The sequence below is a fragment of the Eumetopias jubatus genome, unplaced genomic scaffold, assembly GCF_037043125.1.
Source record: "Eumetopias jubatus isolate StellerSeaLion01/CBP00866 unplaced genomic scaffold, mEumJub1_p1.0 scaffold_2, whole genome shotgun sequence".
Classification (NCBI taxonomy): Eukaryota; Metazoa; Chordata; class Mammalia; order Carnivora; family Otariidae; genus Eumetopias; species Eumetopias jubatus.
The window spans coordinates 104,264,288-104,287,107 of NW_028274808.1; the positions used below are offsets into that span (position 1 = coordinate 104,264,288).

The 22,820-nt window shown below is 33.9% G+C and overlaps 1 protein-coding gene across 1 annotated transcript in view; it reads right to left on the reverse strand.

Annotated features, from left to right (window-relative positions):
• Positions 1-273: 273 nt before the first annotated feature.
• MYOZ2 (myozenin 2) overlaps positions 274-22,820 on the reverse strand; it is a 47,627-nt gene continuing 25,080 nt past the window's right edge. Inside the window, exons 3-5 of the mRNA XM_028087387.2 lie at positions 17,635-17,764; positions 12,261-12,444; positions 274-508 (exon numbers count right to left, since the gene is read on the reverse strand). Coding sequence (XP_027943188.1) covers positions 274-508; positions 12,261-12,444; positions 17,635-17,764 — 549 coding nt within the window. The remainder of the gene's footprint in view (positions 509-12,260; positions 12,445-17,634; positions 17,765-22,820) is intronic.

Sequence of the window (22,820 nt, forward strand, 5' to 3'; positions counted from 1 at the left end):
TTCTGGACTTTCTCGGTGAAAAGCCTGGATTGTTTAGACCAGGTGAAAACAAAATTATGAATAAAGACAAGCGAGTCGAAAGTTTTTAAAACAAGATTTCAAATTGTTTATTAGTGTTTGATCTGAGATTGAATTTAAATGTGATAAAAGGAAAATTGCTAAATTGCTATTAAATTATTGCTACTAATGAATGTAAGTGGCTTTGCCAGTAAGTAGAATAATAAAACAGCAACATTTATGTTTAGAGGTTTTGTGGCAAATACAACTTTCTTTTCATAGGTCTTCAGTTTCTGGTACAGTGGTATCCTCTGTAGGCTCAGTTGTTATCACTATAGGAATATTCTCAGATATCCATCCCTTTGGAGTCCTATTAAAGGACCGTCTGCCAGAAAGAGGATTGGCAAAAACTGTAAACCTGGGATCTGTTAGAAGTAGTAGCTCAAAATCTGGAACCTTGAATTTAACCATTTTTGATGCTTTTTCAAAACCTCCAAATGGGGTGGCAACTCTGTGGGAAGTGAAAAGAAAAAGAATATGTTTATTAATTTTCAAATTTACTTGCCAGAAAATAGAAAACAATTTAATTCATGATTCTATGGGCATGTTGTTATAGTATATTCTTAGTACAATTTTCAGTTTTTGATCTTTGAGGCAAGCATTTTTATTTAAGGACTATGCTTTTATGATAAAACAGAAAAGAAGAAGTCCAACTTCTTATCTTGGCATTCAAGGCCCCACATAACATTCCAACTTTCTTTGATTTAGCCATTAATTAATTTATTTATTCAGCACCAGACATTTCTAAGTGTTAGGGATGGAACAGTGAACAATGGAGTCAAAGTTTGAGCTCTTATATTCTTTTTTTTTAAGAGTGATAAAGCATGCATGCATGGGGTGGAGGGAAGGGCAGAAGGAGAGGGAGAGAATAAGCAGACTCTACACCGATGTGGGGCTGGATCTCACAACCCTGAGATCATGACGTGAGCTGAAATCAACAGTCAGATGCCTAGCCAACTGAGCCACCCAGGTGCCCCAAGCTCTTATAATTCACTGAAGAAGACAGACAATAAAAAAATAAACATATAGACAAAACATCCGATAGTAATGAGAACTATGCAGAAAATTAAAATCGTATAATTTACTAGGGCATAAATGAATGACTAGCTAGTCAGGGAAGACTTCTCTGAAGAGGTGACATTTAAACAATCATCTGATGGTAAGAAGTTAGCCATGGGCAGTACAGCTGAAACACATCAACATTTTAGGCATAGGGAGTAGGTAATGCAAAGAATCTAAGGAAGAGATAGTGTTGATATGTTCAGGGAAAGAAAGAAGGCCTATGTTGGTAGACAAGTAGGTAAAAGTTGATAGAAGAGAGGACAGAGAGGTGGATTGTATGGGACTTTGTCCAAGTAAGGAAGATGAATTTCATTCTAAGTGCGAAGGGCAACACTGTAAAATGTTCAGCAGGGGAGTAGTGTAATCTGATTAAATTTTTGGAAAGGTTACTCTGGCTGCTGTTACTCTGTGAATAGATTATAAGAGGACAAGAGTGGAAGGAGAGAAGATATTGTGGCAATTCAAGTGAGAAATGATGGTGGCTTGGATTTCAGGTGTTTTCCATGAAGATGGAAAGAAGTAGGTGGTTTCAGGATGGGTTTTGGGAGTAGAGTCAACAGGATTTTCTGGTAGAATTGATAAAAATTGTCAAAGAAATATAGAAATCAAGGATTAGTTGTACATTTAGAGTTTTAGCGACTGGCTGGTGGAAGACAGAAAGGAACAGGTTTGGTGTGTGGGTGGAAAATGATTTTGACATCCCAGTGGACAGGTCAATCATTTGTTTGCCCTGTTCTCTTTTTATGCCTCCTTCATTCCAGCCAAAATGAATGCACAGCTTACTCTTCTCCTTTATGCTCTCCTACCTTTAGTCATACTCTTTTTTCTCTGTTGGAGTACTCTGACATTTACTACTACATTTCTAAGTCTCTTTTAGGTTATAACTTTAAGTTCTAATTTGCACTTCCAAATCACCTTTAAGTTCTTTAAGGTCTAAGTATGTTATTTAAGTAACATATGTAGCTTTCTTCTTGAAGATTTCCTTAATCTCCCACAGTCAGAAGTAGCTCTTTCTCCTCTAAGTTTCCATGGCCTCTATTTTTACCTTCCCTGTTAACCCCATTTCCTATCTTCCATTACATTCATTGATATATCTGCCTTATTATTTATTTATTTATTTATTTATTTAGCCAAACTGTACTCCAAGAGGACTGGAATTCTCTCTGACATATCTTTGTAACTCATCACAATATATTTGTATAATGCATTGTACCTAGAAGATCCTCATACACATTTGGACAATGGAACTGGGAAGACTATAGGGACTGTCCAATATTGTGGAGATTGTTTTAAAGCCAAGAAGAGATCTGATTTTCTTTGTAGCTCAGCCACTCTGTGATCTTTCATGAATATCTTAATTTTTGTGTGACAGTAGTGAGAGACCACGGAGTCTGATTAAGTAAGGAGACAGTGACTGATGGACTTTGAAATATGGGATGGCTTTGACATGTGGAGCTGAAGTATTATTGAATAAAAGTTGAAAGGTAAAGATACAATGTGATGGGAGTGTGCTTGAAATTGAGATTTTTGAAGGCAACACAGGTATTGGTAATGACAAACTTTAAGAAAAGCCAAGAGTGCATGTATTGCATGGAGCACTGGGTGTTATATGCAAACAATGAATCATGGAACACTACATCAAAAACTAATGATGTACTGCATGGTAACTAACATAACATAATAAAAAAAAAAGAAAAAAAGAAAGAAGGAAAAAAAAAAGCCAAGAGTCGTTGAGGTGGGATTGAGAAAGCAGTCCTTAAAATGAGACAGTCAAAGACTTGAAAGGGTGGAGAGTTCAGTAAATCATATGTGGATAGTGAAGCTACCAAGAAGTATGACAGGAATAGTCCTGGGGAGGAAGACAGGGAGCCAGACACTAAAATCCTCAGCGAAGGGAACATCCACAGAGTAGATGGAAGATCTCAACAATGGCTGAACAGATGGTACATGGTGTCACATGGTATAGAATCTCTGTCTTGTTTCCCATAATTTTCTTGTCTTCCTCTAATTTGCTCCTCTCTGAAGAACGGTATGTTTTATTTTCTATTGCATCTGTTTTCAGGATAACTGACCTGATGATATTTCCACCAAATTGCTGTGGAAGATATGGATAATAACAAGTCACTGATTGGTACAGTAACCTCAGTCCAAGGTAGTACTTAGCAATCATATCAGTAAAGACTTTCACATCCAGGGCCTAAAACTATTACTCTGGAGGTAAAAGAGATCAGTTTAGAAAAGAAATTGAAGAACTTAGATTCTCATTTCAGGTCCTTTATGATTATTAAACTTCAGAAGGCATAGTAATGATTAAAGCTATTATTTATTGACTAAGTACTAATATAACAGACCTCTTTTTTACATGCTTCTCAAACTTTATTGGTAGAGGAGTCACACTGGGGTCTTGTTAAAGAGCAAACACTAATTCAGTCAGTCTAGTGTGTGTCCTGAGATTCCACATTTCTAACCAGTTCCCAGGTAATGCCAGTACTACTGGTCTGTGGATCATACTTTGTATACGAAGGTTTTATATGATTTTTTTCATTAAATCCTCACAACCTTATAAACTGGTTCTACTTATATCCCTATTTAATAGATGAAGTAGGGACAGAGCTAAGTTGAATGACTTGCCCAAAGTCACCCAGCTATTAAGTTGTAGAAGAACCAGGATTTAAACCCAGTCAGCCTGACTCATGGGAGGCCTGTTTTTCTAGTCACTACTCTATATCACACCCCCACAAGATAATTTTTGGAGAATATGGGGCCTTATAAGATCACTTTCTAAGTAGAGCAGTGTGTTTAAGAATGTCAGCCTACTTGGGCTGTGTCTAAGGGATGTCAAACCAGGTTGCTACCCCATTCATGATGCAAATAGCTGATTCAATGTCCCACATTTTGTCATTTGATTTAGTGAATTGAAGAGCCTTTATGACTCAAAGTTGATTCAGTACATAAGTAAAACTTATCTTGGATGTCCAAGATGTCCAAGACAATATTTTATCATTTCAGAAGGTGGCCATTGGATATCAATAGTCATTTATTCACACAACAAATTACTGATGGCTTATTATGTCTAAACACCTTGCTATGTGCTAAGAATTCAAAGATGTAAAGATTGCAGTAGATCTTACAGACAAGTAAAGAGTGAAACATGAGGGAAAAAACAACACATCATTGAATAAGATAGTTGCTCCAAGGGAAGAGTGTCCTGCATGCAGAGAAGCTTAGGGTAAAAAACACCTTAGTCTGGCTGGTTGGTCAGTAACCACTTCCTAAGCTTGGAGCCGCGGATTAAGACCAGCTACATAATTTGTAGGCCCCAAATGAAAACTTGGGGCTCCTTGTTAAAAAATTGTTAAGAATTTCAAGGTAAAGACAGCAAAGCATTGAAAACCAAGCATAGCCCTTCAAAGCATGGGCACCCCATGCAATTGCACAAGCCTCACACTCACTCGTGGGAGCTCAAGAATATATGGTTATCCATTGGATACAAGACGCTGGAGTTCAACATTTCTAGAGATAGGCTGAATTTGGCCAGTTAACCTTGTACTTAGTAATTTCAAGAATGAATTTTACTCATTTATTTGTCCTAAATTAATTCAAAGAAGAAATATTCTTCTGCCACTGACATATAATATTTGAGTATGACATTTAGTGCATGACTTTTTACCATTTTATCCAGTTTGGTTTTGTTTTTCCCTCCCAATTTGTGGGTCGTTTTCTTCTCTTCTAAATGGAAACATTCCCTTCCATTCCATCACCCATCTCCTACCTACTACTGATCCAGTGAAAGGTTGTTTTTTGAAAAGCAGAGTTTTCTTTTCCTTGGCACCATAGAGACTATATCCTGTTTGTTTGAATGTTTATTGCCCTCAGCACACAAAATAAAGTCCATTAACAGAGATGTTAAACATTCAAAGTGAAAGATTATCTGTAAGATTCTTCAGATCTCTGAAAACAGTGTCAAGTGTTACTCAAAGTTAGTGAAGCAAAAATTTCTACTAAAAGATTTGGAATATTCTATTAAAAGATAACTGTGCATCTCTATAATTTCCATGACATAAATTCTTCAAACATAGGTCTGACTTAAAATGATTTTTACACCTGTTATCTATGTAGTAAGAAGTGTGTTTCACTCAGATTTGAAATTAATAGATGCTTTCCTGATTATATAGATTGATCAGTAATGGGATTGCATTTGTTAAAACTAATAGTGCTGGACATATAATATGCCCATAATAATTACTGATTATTCTATAAGGTGAAGAATTATGTAAAATGGTTATATGGAAATTAAAATAAATTATTCTACTAAGTCGATAATGTATGTAATACATTTAAAGGGACTTATATAATCATAGATATATACAGATGAGGAAACTAACATAAGGAGAGGTTAAGTGACATACTCAAAGTCATACAGCTTTTTGAAACAGAATTGGAAATCTTGCTCCTACTTTACTTTTCCTCACATGTTATAAGGGCTGAACATAGTATTATTTGACAAAGAATAATATTTAAATAAACTCAAAATGAGTACAAGAATACAAAGTTGTATTAAATCATGGGCCATTTTGAATATATGATTAGACTTGGGAGCCAATTCTAATCCAGTCATTATCACCACTGAATGCAGTAGACTGTATCTTACCCTCATCTGCTTATTAACAATAGTCAATAATTATGTATAATAATATGGCGCTACCAAATAATATTATTTTACTCTTTGCAAAGGACTTTGGGAATATTTGGAAACTGCTTATTTCCTTCTCTCTGTGTTGCTTTCACTTATTATTGCAAAAATGAAAAAAATACATTAGAAGTAAGTCTTAATATAATAACATTGATTATTTTTGAAACAGAAGGGTAACAATATTTCCTATTACATTTTATTTTTAAAACATATAATAATGGTGTGAAAAACTAAATTTCTGGTCAAATCATTTTCTCACAATCTTGAATAGTTTGATAAAATAAAGTCCCATTAAATAACCTATAGCAGGAAAGACATTAACCCAATTTGTACCTAGAAATTATTTTAACCTCTCTTTTAAATTACTGGAATGTGTCCTAGACTAATTCAAAGAATGGTTGTATCACTTCTGACTTAAAATGGCCCAGATGCCTAATGAGATTATATTGCCTATGTGATTTTTAAATTTAATTTAAGTGTAAGATACATTAAAAAAAGTATACAAATCATAAGGTAAAACTTGATGAATATTATTTACTTTCTAATTATTTGTTAGTATATAAAATGTCATTAATTTTTATGTTGACCTTGTACTCTGTAATTGCACTAAATTTATTTACTAATTCTAATTACTAACCTGCTGCTTTTGAATTTCATGTGGACATAATCCTGCCATTTGTGAATAAGGATAATTTTATTTTTCCTTTCCTTCTCCTTCTGTTTATTATTTTTTCATTGTCTAGCAGGGGTCAAAAAACAACTTCTTTGTCTGAAAATGTGTAAGTATGTTTTCATTTTAACTTTTATCTTTAAAGAATATTTTCACTGCATATAGAATTAAAGGCTGGCAGTTATTTATTTCATTTTTAAAGGTGTTATTCCATTGTCTTCTATAAATTCCTGTTGTCTTATTTTTACCATTTTAAGATAGTTGTCTTTTATTCCCTGGTTTTAAGATTTTCTTGTTGTCTTTGGTTTTCAGCAGGTTTCCAGTCATGTGCCTTTGCATGGTCTACTTTACATTACCCTTCTTGGGCTGTGTAGGACTTCTTAAACCTGAACCTTGATATCTTTTGTCAGTTTTGAAAAATTCTTAGCTATTAACTCCTCAAATATTGCTTCTGGCTAATTTTCTCTCTTATTCCTTAATGAGACTCTAATCACACATGTATATTGGCATTTTTTATTACTGTCCCAGGTGCATCTTTTGCCATTTTACTGCATTTTGAATCCTTTTTTCTGCTTCAGTTTGATCATTTTCCATATCAGTTTATGAATCCTCTCTTCAGCTGTGTGTAATCTGCCATGAAATCTATTTATTTAATATCTAAAAACATTTCTATCATTAAATATAACAGAAGTACAGAAAACCTGATAAAAATGGACAATAGCTTATTATAAAGTGAACAACCTTGTAACTACTACACATGTTAAGAGTTCCTCCAGAAAGGGTGCCTGAGTGGCTCAGTCGTTAAGCATCTGCCTTCAGCTCAGGTCATGATCCCTGGGTCCTGGGATTGAGCCCTGATCGAGCAGTGATCGAGCCCTGATCGAGCCTTGATCAAGCCTCGATCGAGCCCGGCATTGGGCTCCTTGCTCAGCGGGAAGCCTGCTTCTCCCTCTCCCACTCCCCCTGCTTGTGTTCCTTCTCTCGCTGTCTCTTTCTCTGTCAAATAAATAAATAAGATCTTTGAAAAAAAAAAAAGGGGTTCCTCCAGAAGCCCTCAACATGTCCCAGCTCAATCCCAGCCATCTCCTGACCCTAGCTGTAGTCAATATTTTGACTTTTATGGTAATACCAATTTATAAAATATAAAAAAACCTTTCATTATATGTTAATAACCCAATTCTGTATCTCCAAATACTATGGTTTAGTTTTGCCTGTCTTTTAAAAATATCTTTTAAAACTTTTTTACATTATGGAGTTTTCCTTTAATCTCTTCCTTGCATTTATTTATCGAAAACACTGGATCATATTTCCTGTAGAGTTTCCCACAGACTGACTTTTACTGATTACATTCCCTTGGTATTTTTAACATGTTTCTCTGTTCTTTGTATTTTCTATAAATTTTATATGGATCCAACCACTTAATCTTTTGACTTCTTAATTTCAGTTATTACATGCATACCTCATTTTATTGTGCTTCATTTTACTGAGCTTTGCAGATGTTGCATTTTAATAAATTGAAGGTTTGTGGCAACCCTGTGTTGACAAAATATATTGGCACCATTTTTCCAACAGCATTTGTTCATTTCATGTTTCTGTGTCACATTTTCATAATTCTCACAGTATTACAAACTTTTCATAATTATTAAACTTGTTATCTATGATCAGTGATTATGACTTTCTGAAAGCTCGGATGATGGTTAGCATTTTTTATCAATAAAGTATATTTTAATTAAGGTAGTATATGTTGTTTTAGGCATAACGCTATCGCATGCTTAATATTCTACAGTATAGTGTAAATATAACTTTTATATGCATTGGGAAACCAAAAACTTCATTTGACTCACTTTATTGTGATATTTGTTTCATTACAGTGGTCTAGAACTGAACTTATGATATCTCCAAGTTATTTCTGTATATTTTTCATTTTTGTACAATTTCCACTTGCTTCTTTTTTAAAAAAGGGTTTTATTTATTTATTTGAGAGAGAGAGAGAGCATGAGCAGGGGGAAGGGGCAGAAGGAGAGGGAGAAGCAGACTCCCCACTGAGCAGGGAGCCTGACATGGGGCTTGATCCCAGGACCCTGAGATCATGACCTGTGCTGAAGGCAGACACTTAACTGACTGAGGCACCCAGGTGCCCCTCCATTTGATTCTTTCTTTAAAAGTATTTCCAATCTGCTGAAATTCTTCATCTTGTTATCTATTTTCCTGAACATATTTCTCACAATTATTTTAGAGTAGCCAACATTCCAATAATTTGATCTTTTGTGGGCGGCTGGGTGGCTCAGATGGTTAAGTGTCTGCCTTCGGCTCAAGTCATGATCCCAGGGTCCTGGGATCGAGGCCTGCATCGGGCTCCCTGCTCCTCGGGAGCCTGCTTCTCCCTCTGCTTCTCTCTTTCTCTCTCTCTCTCTGTCTGTCATGAATAAATAAATAAAAAAAAATCTTAAAAAAAAGAGTTTAAAAAAAATTTGATCTTTTATGTGTCTGTTTCTTTTGTTTTTTTTTATTTTTCTCTTTATTTTTAGTCATTTGGTCTTGTCTCATAGTATGCTTCATAATTTTTAATTGACTGATGAGCATTATGTATAGAAAACTGTAGAAATATTTTGAGTCTCTGAATGGTGTTCTCTTTCTTTCAGAGATGATTTACTTTTGGCCATGGCAGGTGGTTTGACATAAAAGAGGTGATTTTTATCCAACCTAGGAAATCGTTGATTAGAACCACCATTTATTTTCATGAAAGCTGGTCTATTACTTGTTTACCTTTATTCCAGTGGTATAGCCTGTAAGAATCCCAACTAAAAGTTTAGAATATTTGGGCCTCTCCTCCTAGCAGACCCTATGTTCCTATTTTTGGCCTTCCCAGATTCAAGATTGTTGAAAAGTTCACTCACTTTCTCTGCTTATTACTTGTTGCCAATAAATCAGCAAATGCCTTAGCAGGGAAAAGTGGTACCAAATGTTGTGTTTACATCTCTAAATTTACCTCATGCCTAGCTTGGCCCTTAAGTCCTTATTTCCTTGATAGCTTTTCAAACACTTTATAATAGCTAGCTTTTCTAGTTATTTTTGTGAAGTTGTTCTAATATAAACTAGTAGCTGGAAATGGATTTCCATTTCTTACCTATGTAAGTTTTTATATTCTCCTTTATTTAGCAAGCATTCAAGGCAAAGATATGGTTATACTGTTTAATTTTTTGTTAAGTAGGCTTTTAGAGCATTGTATGCAACAGACAAGGCCTCAAATTTTGTGGAGCCAGGTACGTATACTTTAAGGGCAAAAAGACTCTTAAAGCTCCCTGTTTGGGATTGCCTATGTATCATCATATTTTCTTTCATCTGTTATTTAACAATGATAAAGAATCTAAGAATATTGCAGCATTATTTACAGTAGCCAAGATATAGAAGCAGCCCAAGTGTCCCTCAGTAGGTGAATGGATAAAGAAGATGTGGTATATATTCCATTGGAATATACACAATATAATACTACGCAGCCATAAAAAAAGGATGAGATCTTTTGACAACATGGGTGGACCTAAAGTGAATTTCACTTATGCTAAGTGAAATCAGTCAGAGAAAAATACCATATGATTTCACTTATATGTGGAATCTAAAAAAACAAAACAAATGAATGAACAAACAAACAAAAAGCAGATCAGACTTACGAATACAGAGAACAAACTGATGGTTGCCAGTGGGGAGGGGAATTGGGAGCATGGGCAAAATGGGTGAAGGAGAGCAGGAGATACAGGCTTCTAGTTATAGAAGGAATGTCATGTGAATAAAAGTACAGCATAGGGAATATAGTCAACAGTATTATAATAGAGCTGTATGGTGACAGATGGTAACTACACTTGTGAGCACTGCCTAATGTATAGAGAGGCTGAAGCACTATGTTGTACACCTGGAACTCATGTAACATCTTGTGTCAACCATACTCAAAATTTCTTTAAAAATTGATCAGTGCTTATTTACTGTCTCATAAAATCAGTGCAATGGCTACAATATTGGCATATCTGTATGAAATGACATTTGTACCCATTGAAATAATAATGAAATGTACATTGACTTATACCAAACTATGTTCATAAAAGAATCTAAGAATAGACTGTAATATTAACGTTAAGCTCTGAAGTTTTTAATTATATAGTGATGTGTATATAAAAAGAAATAAAATTTTCTCAAGTAAAGGAAAAGTATTAACAGGTTAACTTTTCTTTTTCTCTCTCTCACTGAAATAGCACTCACTGGGTATTTATTCAAACAATAGCATCTCTTGATAGCCAACCCAAATATATGAGTGTGTCGTAAAACTGGAAGCAAGCTTCTTGGCAGGCATGGGGTAGGAAAGCCACAAGATACACAAGAAGTCACATAGCATCTCTAAAGCTCTAATCTCAAAAACAAGCCTCAAGTATTCCATTATTTTCCATTTTTCCTTAGTGTTTAACTTTTTATAATTTTCTACATGGTCATTTTGGAAAAAAGTTATTAGAATGGCCCTCCAATCCCCTTTCCCAGACATTCATCAATCCCTCCTTAAATTCTGTGGTATACCTCATTTATTCAATAGATATAGTACTAATACTATTAGCATTACTAATTAGTAATAGTATTAGGCGAAATCCTAGTAGATCTATTACTAATGATAGACATAATATTAATACTCCAACTATAGTATTGTGTGAAAACTAACATTCCAATAGTACAATAATTTTAAAAGTACTAAAGAAGATCACTATTTAAATCCAGGCTTTGTGGTATTCTTTTGTAAATCAAAGACTTATTCCTTAATTTATTAATTTTCAAGTGAATGGTCATTAAGCAGCCTATAAATTAGGAATACATTTCTGTGGTGCCAAACAGCATACTGGAGATTATTTATTTATTTATTTATTTGAGAGAATGTGTGTGAGTGGGGGGGGGGTTAGGGGGTAGGGAGGGGCAGAGGGAGAGAGAGAGAGAATCTTAAGCAGGCTCCATGCTCAGCACGAGCCTGACACGGGGCTGGATCTCATTACCCTGAGATCATGACCTGAGCCGAACTCAAGAGTTGGATATTCAACTGCCTCAGTCACCCAGGCGCCCCATACTAAAAATACTTTACTCTAAAATGAAAATTAAATGATCAAAGAATGGATTATGAGACCATTAAAAATTATCTAAAATATCCATGGAAATTATTAAAATTGGATAACAGGGAGAAATAGATATCTATTGTATTATCATGCAGATATTATTTGGCAATATTTTTAGTAGCATACATTTTGGTTTATACATATACTGGAGTCTTGGGCCACAAATCCTTAAATTACCTTTAATCTGGTTTAAAAAATGTAAGTTGGAGCCTGGAGTTACACAGTAATTCTCATAGTCATATATGTAAATTATTTCTGAAATTCTTGAATAGCACTGTCATTTGAATCAACACATAAAAACTAATATCAACTTTTGAATGAGAAATTATTACTAATTAAAAAAACTTTTTAATCAAAATGTTTTTAAAAACATTTAATAATGTAGCAGATAATCTTGATGTTGTGATAGTTCCTGAATCATTTCCTTCATTTTTGTACTAAAAAAATCAAGGCTTGCCATACTAGTAATATTGCAAAAATCAGTCCTTGCCTAGGCTTAGGAGTTATCCTATATGGCTATCTTGAGTCTATTCTTAAAAGAAAATTTCTTTTTCTACCAGAGAATTCAGTTCTCCATACCACGATATAAAATCCTTGGTATTACATGCCAACAATGTCACCAGGATAATTGGATTACCTGTTAAAGCTCCTGTAATCAGGCAGTTCTACTTTTCCTTCAGGCTTGAAAAATTTAGGGTATAAAGCCTCTAAAAGCTCCGGATCATCGCTAATGGCCTGTTCCCAGGGCGACTGATAGTACTTAGGGACAGCCGTGGTGTTGAACTTTTCAGGAGGAATTTCCTTAAGTGGTCCAGAATATCCTTTGGAAAAATATAGCAAGAATAAATAAATACAGAGTGTCTAGGAGTTACTGAACTCGACCTAACATTTTACCATGTTTAATTTTCCAAGTGGGGGTGAATTTATGAAGAATGCATCCTTTCTATGATCTCTCAGAAAAGAGTAGTCTGAAACTGTAAGACATTTTTAACCCCTTTACACTTACGGAATTTTCCAAAAGAAACCCACGTTTCTCAATGTTTATACCAAATCATACAGTTATTTCTTCTTTGATTATCTTAGTATGTATTTGTTCAGTGAAACTATTCATTTAATTTCGAAAAATTGTATCCCTTGTGTTAATTTATAGTAGGCTTTAGATACCATAGTGAATGAATTAAGTTAAAAATATATATTGAGTGTCTACTGTGGTCTAGGTGCTGGGAAAGGAGCAGTGAAGACAAAATGTCCCTCTTCTGGGGGCTGATTCGGTAGAGGTAATATTTAGGTCTTGTCTATCTTAAATTGCTGAGTGATCTGCAAACCATTAAAACTTCAAAATGGTGAAGTAACTTGTTTCCATTGCCTTAATCAGGCCCCAGTCTCATTCCCTGGTGTGCCCATCCCATGTTTACTTTGTTCCTAAAGATTTCTTACCTAACTTTTCTGCTTCTAGTCTCACCTCCTCAACTTCTTCTGGGAACTGGAAATTTTTTGTAAGTGCCATTTAAAAATCACACAAATTTCTAGCATCAACTTTAAACTGTTTTCACAGGCATCAAGTGACATTCTTCAAGTATTCAAAAACAGCTGTGTACTCTCCATCTACACCATTGTACTACCTCATTGTGTCCTTTGCATAATTCTCTTTTCCATGATGTCAAAACCCTTTACCATTTGATCACTCTTACTTTTAGGTTTTTCTGATGCTCTTTCTCTTCTCTAAAATGTTTTCTATTTTCTCCTGTCCAATCATGCCTATCCTTTCTTTACACTAAAGAGTTTATCTCCTCCAAAATATCTTGCTGATAATGCCACCTCTAGGCAGTTATTTGTTTGCAGTAATTTAATTTTCTTTTGATTGCCTCCAGTATCTCATGGTAGTCTCTTCTGATAGACTTCTTTTTTCTGCTTGCCACTTAGTTACTCAAAGCTCTTTTCTTATACTATACATTCTACCTAAAAAATTCCATTTGTATTCATGGTTTTAATTGTGACCTAAATATTGATGATTCTCTCTCTCTTTTTTAATCTCCAGGCACTTCTGTTCCACCACCCATTATATTTGTCCAAATGAATATCCCCTGGCACCCTTAATAATCTGTCTGGACCTATATGTAGCCATTCTCTACTTGCTTCTTCTTTTATATTGGTTATCTTAGTGAATGCCAACACTACTCTCAGATGCCCAAGACAGAAGCATTATCCTAAACTTCCTCTCCTTCCCACAGCAAATCACTAAGTATTACCAGCTGTACTTCTTAAGGAATGCTAAAATAGCGGCTCTCAAACTTTGTTTCTGAGTCACTTTGGGCCAAATGTGTTCTTCCCTCCAGAGATTTGGCTTCAGTAAGTCTCAAATATGGCTTGCAAATCTTAGGCAAGAGATTTGCAAACAGAATATTGGGAAAACTTGCTCTGGAAAATTCCCTCTTTCTTCATCATTTCCATTACTACTGCCTTATTTCAGGCTTGACCACCTCTTGCCTGGGCTTTCACAATAGCCTCATACTCATCCTTTAGCCCCCAATCTCTCCCCCGGACCCTCCACACTGCTGCCCGAGTGACCTTTCTAAACTGAATCATGTCATTGACCTCCCTTTCCTAGGGTGCTATAATGGCTCCCCATGACAAAAACCTAGATTACTCAGCACAGCACACATGGCCCTACCCTCATCCAGCCTCATCTCCTACCATTCTCCTCTCACATTTTTATGCTCCAGAACTTGGAGCTACTTGACACTTGTTGTGTCCCCTTATGCTTGCTCCATTAGTTCCCTGTGCCTGGAATGCTCATTCTAATTCTTGTTACCTGGAAATTCTTATTTTAAGCCTTAGCTTGAGGTTACCTCTTCTATTTAGCCTTTCCTGTCTCCCCCAGGAAAGCAGAGTTACTTTTCTTGCTCTTTCCATTTGTATAGTATACATAACTCCATTATCATAACTAGCATTTTATTTCCCATTCCTTTCCTAAAAGTGATCAGATGTCAGCCATCTAGAAACTGGAAATTTTAGAATTTTATATTTTTAAAAATTCCTTGAAATCCCACTACCCTAATACAATTATTTTACCTTGATGTATTTTTTCTCAGTTTTTTCTCACGCATAAACATAATGATCACATAATTGTAATTCTAGTATACATTCTAGTATATTTGATTCCTAACCAACTTTGCTTGGACTGCTTTTCAATGTTTCTACGTCATGTTTATAATCACTTTAATAAGAGTTTCATAATAACCTACTACCTTAAAATATGATAAAGGGTCTAATCTTTTCACTTTTTTTTTACTATTCCTGGTTTTCCAATTTCTTTTTATAGATATAATTAACTAATAACTCTTTTCTGATATGCTGAATTATGTACAGGAAAGAATGTGCATATGTTTAAGCTCTCAGATATAATACATTTCAATAATGCTACATGATAACATTTCTTGTTTAATTTCAAAATAATGTCCTTAACACAACTGATTTTAATTCAAAGGAACTTAATTCCTGCAATATTATGGCATCATAATACTCTTACTGATCCATGTTTGAAAAAAGTTAGCTTTTGGATACATAGCATGTTAACCAATAAAAATTTTTGCTAAATTAGGATAAGCTGAAGTTTGCTTTCTCAATTTGCTATACTTTTCAACTTATCAACCAAGAAGGAAGGATCTATTAGTATTGTTTCAGAACAAACTACCTGATAACCTCCAAACTCCCCCTTTTCTTAGTCTATATTACACAGACATTTCCTAATATTTAATAATTGGATATTTAGATTTAAAGAACTGTATGAGTTTATACTTTTAAACATTGTCTTTATATATACATAAATATTATGCATATGTGTATATATATTTATTAAGTAAATAAAATATGATATTAAATTATGTATGCAGAGAGGAATCGAGACAACAAATGTAACATGAACTTTTGTACTGTCTCCTTGTGTATGAATTCCTTGAGGGTAGAGATGAATTTTTTTTATTCCTTTTGCAGTGACATAGTTTACAATGCTGACCATATAATAAAAGTTCTAACATAGTGTTGAGAGTACCAGACTGAACCAACATAAACTTTTCTTTATGTCTTCTCTTCACTATTTGAAAAAACAAACAAAAAACACTCCAAATATTAGAAAGCAAGGAGTTGCCAAATAGTGGTTGGAGCTAAAAGAATACGTATGTATTCTATTCTGTTTTGGATATAAAGTTGATAAGGAAAGAATTAACTTTAGCTAAGTACAGTAGTATCCCCTTTATCCTTGGTTTCGCTTTCTGTGGTTTCAGTTAAAGGCTAGTCCGAGCCTGTCCCGAAGGAGATGCTCCTCCTTCTGACTCATGGTCAGAGTCAATAGTAGCTTAATGCTACGTCATAGCGCCTACGTCCCTCGCCTCGCTTCATCTCACCACTCTGGCATTTCATCATCTCGCATCATCACAAGAAGGAAAGTAAGTACCATACAATAGGATATTTTGAAAGAGAGAGAGAGAGAGACCACATTCACATAAGTTTTATTACAGAATATTTTTATAATTGTTCTATTTTATTGTTGTTAATCTCTTACTGTTCCTAGTTTATAAATTCAACTTTATCGTAAGTACGTATGTATGGAAAAAAACGTTGTATATATAGAATTCGATACTACCTGCAGTTTCAGGAAGCCACTGGGGTCTTGGGTGTATCCCCTGTGGATAAGGAGGACTACTGTACTTTATTATATGTTTGCGATTATACTTATCACACTTAATTCTCACAACCCTAGGCAGTGAGATTTGTTTTCCTCATTTAACTGATGAAAGCAATGGAGACTCAAAAAGAGTTACTTTCTTTCCCAACAAAGTAGTAAAATGGGCAGGGATGGACGGAGCCAGAAGGTTGAACCCACGTCGGTCTGATTATCTGCTTTTCTGCCACAAAAAATGCTACTTGAAAGCTATTTGAGAACTTTATTATGATGCTTCACTTCAGAGTTCTATGCATTCTAAGTGTGTACTTGGTCTCCTTCAGCGATATTTTATTATGTTTATCAATACTTTTTCTCATTGTGTTCAATAAGAATGTCCTAATAAATCTAAGCCCCTCAATGACTGACAGTTTATTTATTTTTAGGTAAGATTTAATATGATACAATTGTTTTACTTACATATTTTCAAAAACTGTTGCTGTTTGAGAAGAATTCTAGAATTGCTTTTGCTAAATTTACTTTTTATTTTGCAAAAATATGACATAGATATTGCTAATTTCAAGATAAAAGTATTTGAACCTTTAAAAAATCTACTTTGTACATTACTCGAGGAAATACTCGAAGACACTTGCTGTCAATTATTTTGAAAAGGTATTGTCTAAATAGATAATCCTTGTGACAGATTTAATATTTCAAAATCTAACAGTATTTCTGAATAACATATACTGACTAGATAAGGATCTGTTTCTCTTTTAAGACAATAAACAAATATGCAATCATGAAGAATTGCATTTAAAGTCCTTTAAGGAAGCAGAGAATAATGATAGTAATCTCCACAAGGTCACTTTCATGAGGCATCTGTAAATTTGGTATCTGGATTGAATTCTTGATCAATCAATATGAATTTATAGCCATTTATGACCTCAGTTTCTTAATTTGTAAAATGAGGATTACAATAAATCTATCAGAGTTATTTTGAAATTAAAGAAGACAAGATGTATCATAGCACTTCATAAATTGTAGTCCTATACAAACAGAATTTCAATGTAATTACAAGTGACTCAATTTTTAATATAACAGGTGATTGCCAACAAATACAATGAACCATCTGAAAGAACGTAGTAAATGTTTTACATGACTCCTTAGATCTGAATCTTTATATTTATCTTGAACTTAACCACAAAATAGATATATAATGAGTAAAGCTGTGTCATTTAGATACCATTTACTAAAGCATCCAAATTACCTGGATCATATATTTAAGGGCACAGCAGTTTCATTCTACTTATTTCACTTACTGTTTATTTCTTGTTTCTAAGGGAATAGTTACCTGGTGCAATGTTTTCTGGATTTGGGGGACTTCGTGGATCCGGAGTGTTGGGAGGGGTGAATGGGGCTTGCTGTGAGCCACCTTCCAAGTTGCTTCCATCCAGTTTCCCATTCTGCATGGCAATGTTGTGCTGTATGTGATCAAAAGTAAATTCTGCTGAAGACTCAAAAATTCTAGACACACTAATGGAGATACCATATGTGCAAAACTCCATTTGTATATTTAAAATTTAAGTACAGTGCCACTTCCTTGTTTCTTGGGGCCTCAATAATTTATATGTAATTGGTTCAGCTATTGAATGAGAACTTTTACTAATATTAACCTAAGATATGTTTTATGATAACACTCCAGTTAATAATAATTAATTGAACCTTACTATGTGCCAAGCAGTGTCTAGGGCTTTGTATCAATTATTTAATGTACTATTCACAAAGTCCCTATAAAGGTGAATCTATTTAATTTTTAAGTCTTTACTAATCTAACATTATAGAGCATACTGGCCAAACATTTGGCTTAGTCATTGTTACATTACTGTTTTTGTTTATAGTGTTTATGTTTATTATATTCTTTAACTTGTCTTGTTTTAAAATTTAATCTGAAATTTGAATACCAGCTGTATATTAAAAAATATTAATATATGAAGCTGCATAGATTTGTAAAAGGAAGAATTTGGGATTTCTAGGGAATAAAATGCTTAGAAGAAATGTTTGTCTTTTAAGTTTTAGGTGAATTTGTTTTACTATTATAATTTAAGATTTATTCTATGACATTAATATAGCACTTTTAAAAATTGGCATTTTAACAGAGAAAAAAGACATTGTAATAAGTGATGTCCTTAGAAGCATGGCTAGGCCTTATCTCTTTAATAAAGAATTGTTTTAATTATATCTGAGAAATCTGTGTGTTTTACTTTATTTTTTTAAAGATTTTATTTATTTATTTGACACAGAGAAAGAGAGGGAGGAGAGAGCACAAGCAGGGGAAGCGGCAGGCAGAGGGAGAGGGAGAAGCAGGCTCCCCGCTGAGCAGGGAGCCTGATGCGGTGCTCAATCCCAGGACCCTGGGATCATGACCTGAGCCGAAGGCAGATGCTTACCCGACTGAGCCACCCAGTCACCCCAAAATATGTGTTTTTTAGAAAGAAGCCAATCTATCTAAGAAGTACATAAAGTCAATCTTTTTAACTTTAAAAAGAAAAATTTAGTGAGGAGCACAGCAAATAAAAACCAGTTTTGACTTTTCTCTGTATGACATAAGCAGAAAATATTTTTAGATGCTTTTTCACTTCTGCATTTATTTATAAAGTGATATGGTGAAAAATAATTTTGCATTTAATATTTAAATAAAGTTTATCCTCATTTTCAGGCTTTACCCACCCACAGCCACTCTCTAGGTGCTTTTTACAAAAGTCACTTTATTCTCTGCAGCACCATGGGTAAAGCTGCTGTGGAAATGAATAGGACACATGTTAGCAATGGTGAGCTGGCTTGTGGAAAGGTGCAAAAAGGCATGAGAGGTAATGTTTGTTAGGTGAGCGCAGGGCTTGATTACTGGGCAGAGGAGTTTACATTTTATTCCATAGGCAATAAGGAACAATTTCTAAAGACTGGTGTAATGCTGTCCTTAGAAACATTAGTATTTAGCATTTGGAATATAACTATTATCTTAAGTATTAGACTTCTTTGACTAGATTAATATCTTTTTCACTCTGAACCTACACCACCTCTTAAAACATTAATTATAAATAAAAAGCCAGTTGAGAGAAATATAGGAATATCATGCATTTAGAATTCTTTTTCTGAGTTCCTGAAATGCGTCCATGAAATGCATTTCACCTAAACTTACAAATCATTCTATCTATGGTAATTTAAGAATTATAATACTGACTTTCTTTGGAGACTTTTTCCTGGGGATTAGTGAACCGGACAATCAACTGTTTCTAGCTAGTCACTAATTATCAGGAGACACCCAGTATCTCTATTGTCATTGTTAAGTATACAAACAAAGCCTAATAATAGTTGGGTAGCAACTTACTTTAGTTATGACATAAGCCTTAAATTACAGAGTTCCATCATATGTGATTCCCTTCATGAAAAGTTGAAAAGATAAATGAAAATGTGTTTCTTTTTATTTAAGTTGACCCTAAACAAAATAAAACTAAAGCAGCATCTTATAGGTTGTAAACATAGAAGTTATAAACATGTGGATAATGTCTATTACATGATTTCTGTTGAAATACCAATAGAAATAAGAGGATTTGTTTAAAAACCTGTTCTATAATTTGTGCCAAACACATAGAAGTTATTTTTTGCACAAAATAAATATATTTTGAGAATCTCAGTATATATAGTTTAGTCTTATCTCAGAATTACTTTTTATAGTATACTTCCCCTTTCCCCACTATTATTTAAGACTTCAAAGGATTTCAAAAAGTCCATAGTTACTAAATACATATGTAGTCTTTACTATAAAATGTGGATTATTTTCCTCAGTATCATTTTATAGTGATTTATAGAAGATAATTTTTAATTATCATGAATCATTCTTTTATTTTATTTTTCCTTATGCTCATTTTCTTCATCCATTTCATTTTTTGCCTATTAGTGTAAGAATTTCTTCAGTTAGGGACACCTGTGTGGCTCAGTCAGTTAAGTGTCCCACTCTGGATCTCAGCCCAGGTCTTGCTCTCAGGGTCATGAGTCAAGCCCTGCATTAAGCTCCACACTGGGCATGGAGCCTACTTAAAAAAAAAAAAAAATTAAAAATTAAAAAAAAAGAATTTGATCAATTCATGAACTAGGGCTTCAAAATTGGCTTGTGTAGCAAGCTGTGTATCTTCATTTCTTGTTAAGAAAGTACATTTCCTGTTATTATTTATGTCATAAGGTTTGTGTGGCTTGAATTTGCCAGTTTCTCAGCAGTGGAATAAGACCAAAACTGCCCTTAATTTTTTAATTTTTAAAATGATACTTAATATTTGGACAAATGGCATTAAATTACCAGGGAGTTTGTTTATAGTTTCATCTAATAATGTCCTAAACATTATAATAAAATAAAACTTGTATATACAGTTAAATAATTATTTTGACAATATAGCTTGAGGGAAGCAATAAAAGTTCATTTCAGAAAATGTAGTCAATAAATTAGGAAAATGTGATATAAATCATAAAAGATGATTCAAGAAGTAGACTATAAGTAATAGTTGTTTTCTATCTTTCAATGTTATTTTGTTTCCACTTCACTACACAAAAGCTATATTTATTTATTTATCTTTGAGCTCCCAGCATCATATCTAGAACACAGTAGGCATCCAATAAATATTTGCCAAAAGTATAAATAAATGAGTGGAAATAGATTTGAACCTAATATTGTTTTAAAAATTCCTATCATATTAACAAGGCTTGCTCCAAGTTGCAATTTAGTGCCTTGATAAAGCAAATATATCACTATATAATGTGGCTCACTCTTTTCCTCAATGATTTATTATACAGGTCATTTTTAGAATTAAACACAGATCATTAAAGAAGGCACTTTAAAGAACATTTGAGTCCATTTTCTTATTTTCTAAATGAGCAAACAGGTCCAGGAAAGCAAAGACACTTTTAAATTGACTTCAAATTGTGGCTTGTGGAACAGCTGGAACGGAACCCTGGTCTTCTGGTTTCCAGCCCAGTTTCCTTTGATTACACCATGTTAAGTGTCAGTACCAAGAATTCTAGAATTCTGAGAGCTGGGTTTCAATCTTCTTTATTATAGTGTTGCTTAAGACAAATAATATACTTCCTTGAACACTACTTTCCTCATTTCTAAAGAGAGAATAGATTTCATCAGACTTCACAGTATGTTATGTAGCTCAGTGACATACTAGTTCATTGCATACATTATTATTGTTTATTGCTCTGTTACTTATCAACATTTATTTATTTCAATATGCCTGTTTTTGACTATTTTATTTATTTAGTGTTCAACTTTCTAGGAATATTGAAAAACTATCAAGGCATATTCTTACATTTTATGTATAATCAGAACATTTGGTCACAGGTTAGTGACAATAATCTGAGATACTGGTGATGAGGGAATATGTCGTGTTCATAAGGACATTTAAAAACTCATTGTCCCTTCCTCCAGAACTGTAGTTAAAGCATAGACTTAGAGATGTTAAGTGTAAGTTATGAAAACTGGATTTATTCATCTATTCAGATGTCTAGACTTGTAGATGACTTCTCAAAGAATTTCCTTAAGCCACCTTATTTTATACTACTCCTTAAAGCTGTTGTCATTATTAAAAGAATATGATTATGTAATTAGATTTCATCAGCTGGGATAGGGATTATTTTAGGCTCACACTGTATTAGCTATAGACATTTTTTAATAACTAGATATTAGACATAATTATAGAGTACCATAACATTATATCTATCCATGACTTCAAGCAAAAAATCATCCTTCACAATGTCTAACTGAATTCATAGTTATAACTAAACTTTATCTATGGATGTTGAAGGAGCTGATTAATGTGAAAAAGAAATTATTTCATTTAAATTGTCCCCTCATATTTATTGTTAACCAGAGAAACAGACATTTTTGAATGACTAACATTTTTGTTTGTAGGTGTAGTTGTTGGTTCTATGATGTATTTTAGTAATTATGATAAAAGAGCTTAGTGGAACTAATCTGTTTGTTGTAAAGAAGTGAGATGTCCATTCAAAACAACTTATTAGTGATGGAAGCTGGCAAATGTTTGGGTTCAAATTCACAAGTAAACTTATAGACTTCCCATAGCTGTAAGAAGAAACCCTCAGTAAATAAAACTGAAATTTATTGTAGTCTCCACCACCTCTTCAAATTTAGAACCAATGTTTCATTCTGTTTTGATTCTTCATGCCTGGTATTTTATTTTTAAAGGCAATTCCCCAAAGCTAGCTGTTTTCTACCATGAGCTTCTTCCTCGACAATCTCTCTACACGACAGTTTAAAAGAACATAGTCTTAATGCAATATGTAAAATATGATGTAATTAATTTATTCATTTGTTTATTAACTTTCAGCTGAGGGAAACTTTTGTCTAAAGAGTTTTGCCCACCTTGGTTTTGTTGTTAATAGGAATCAGACTTCCCTACACGATGTGGCGTAAATGCTTTGAGTGAGAGAAGCTCAACTACGTCTGTAGTTCTCAGGCATGTTTCA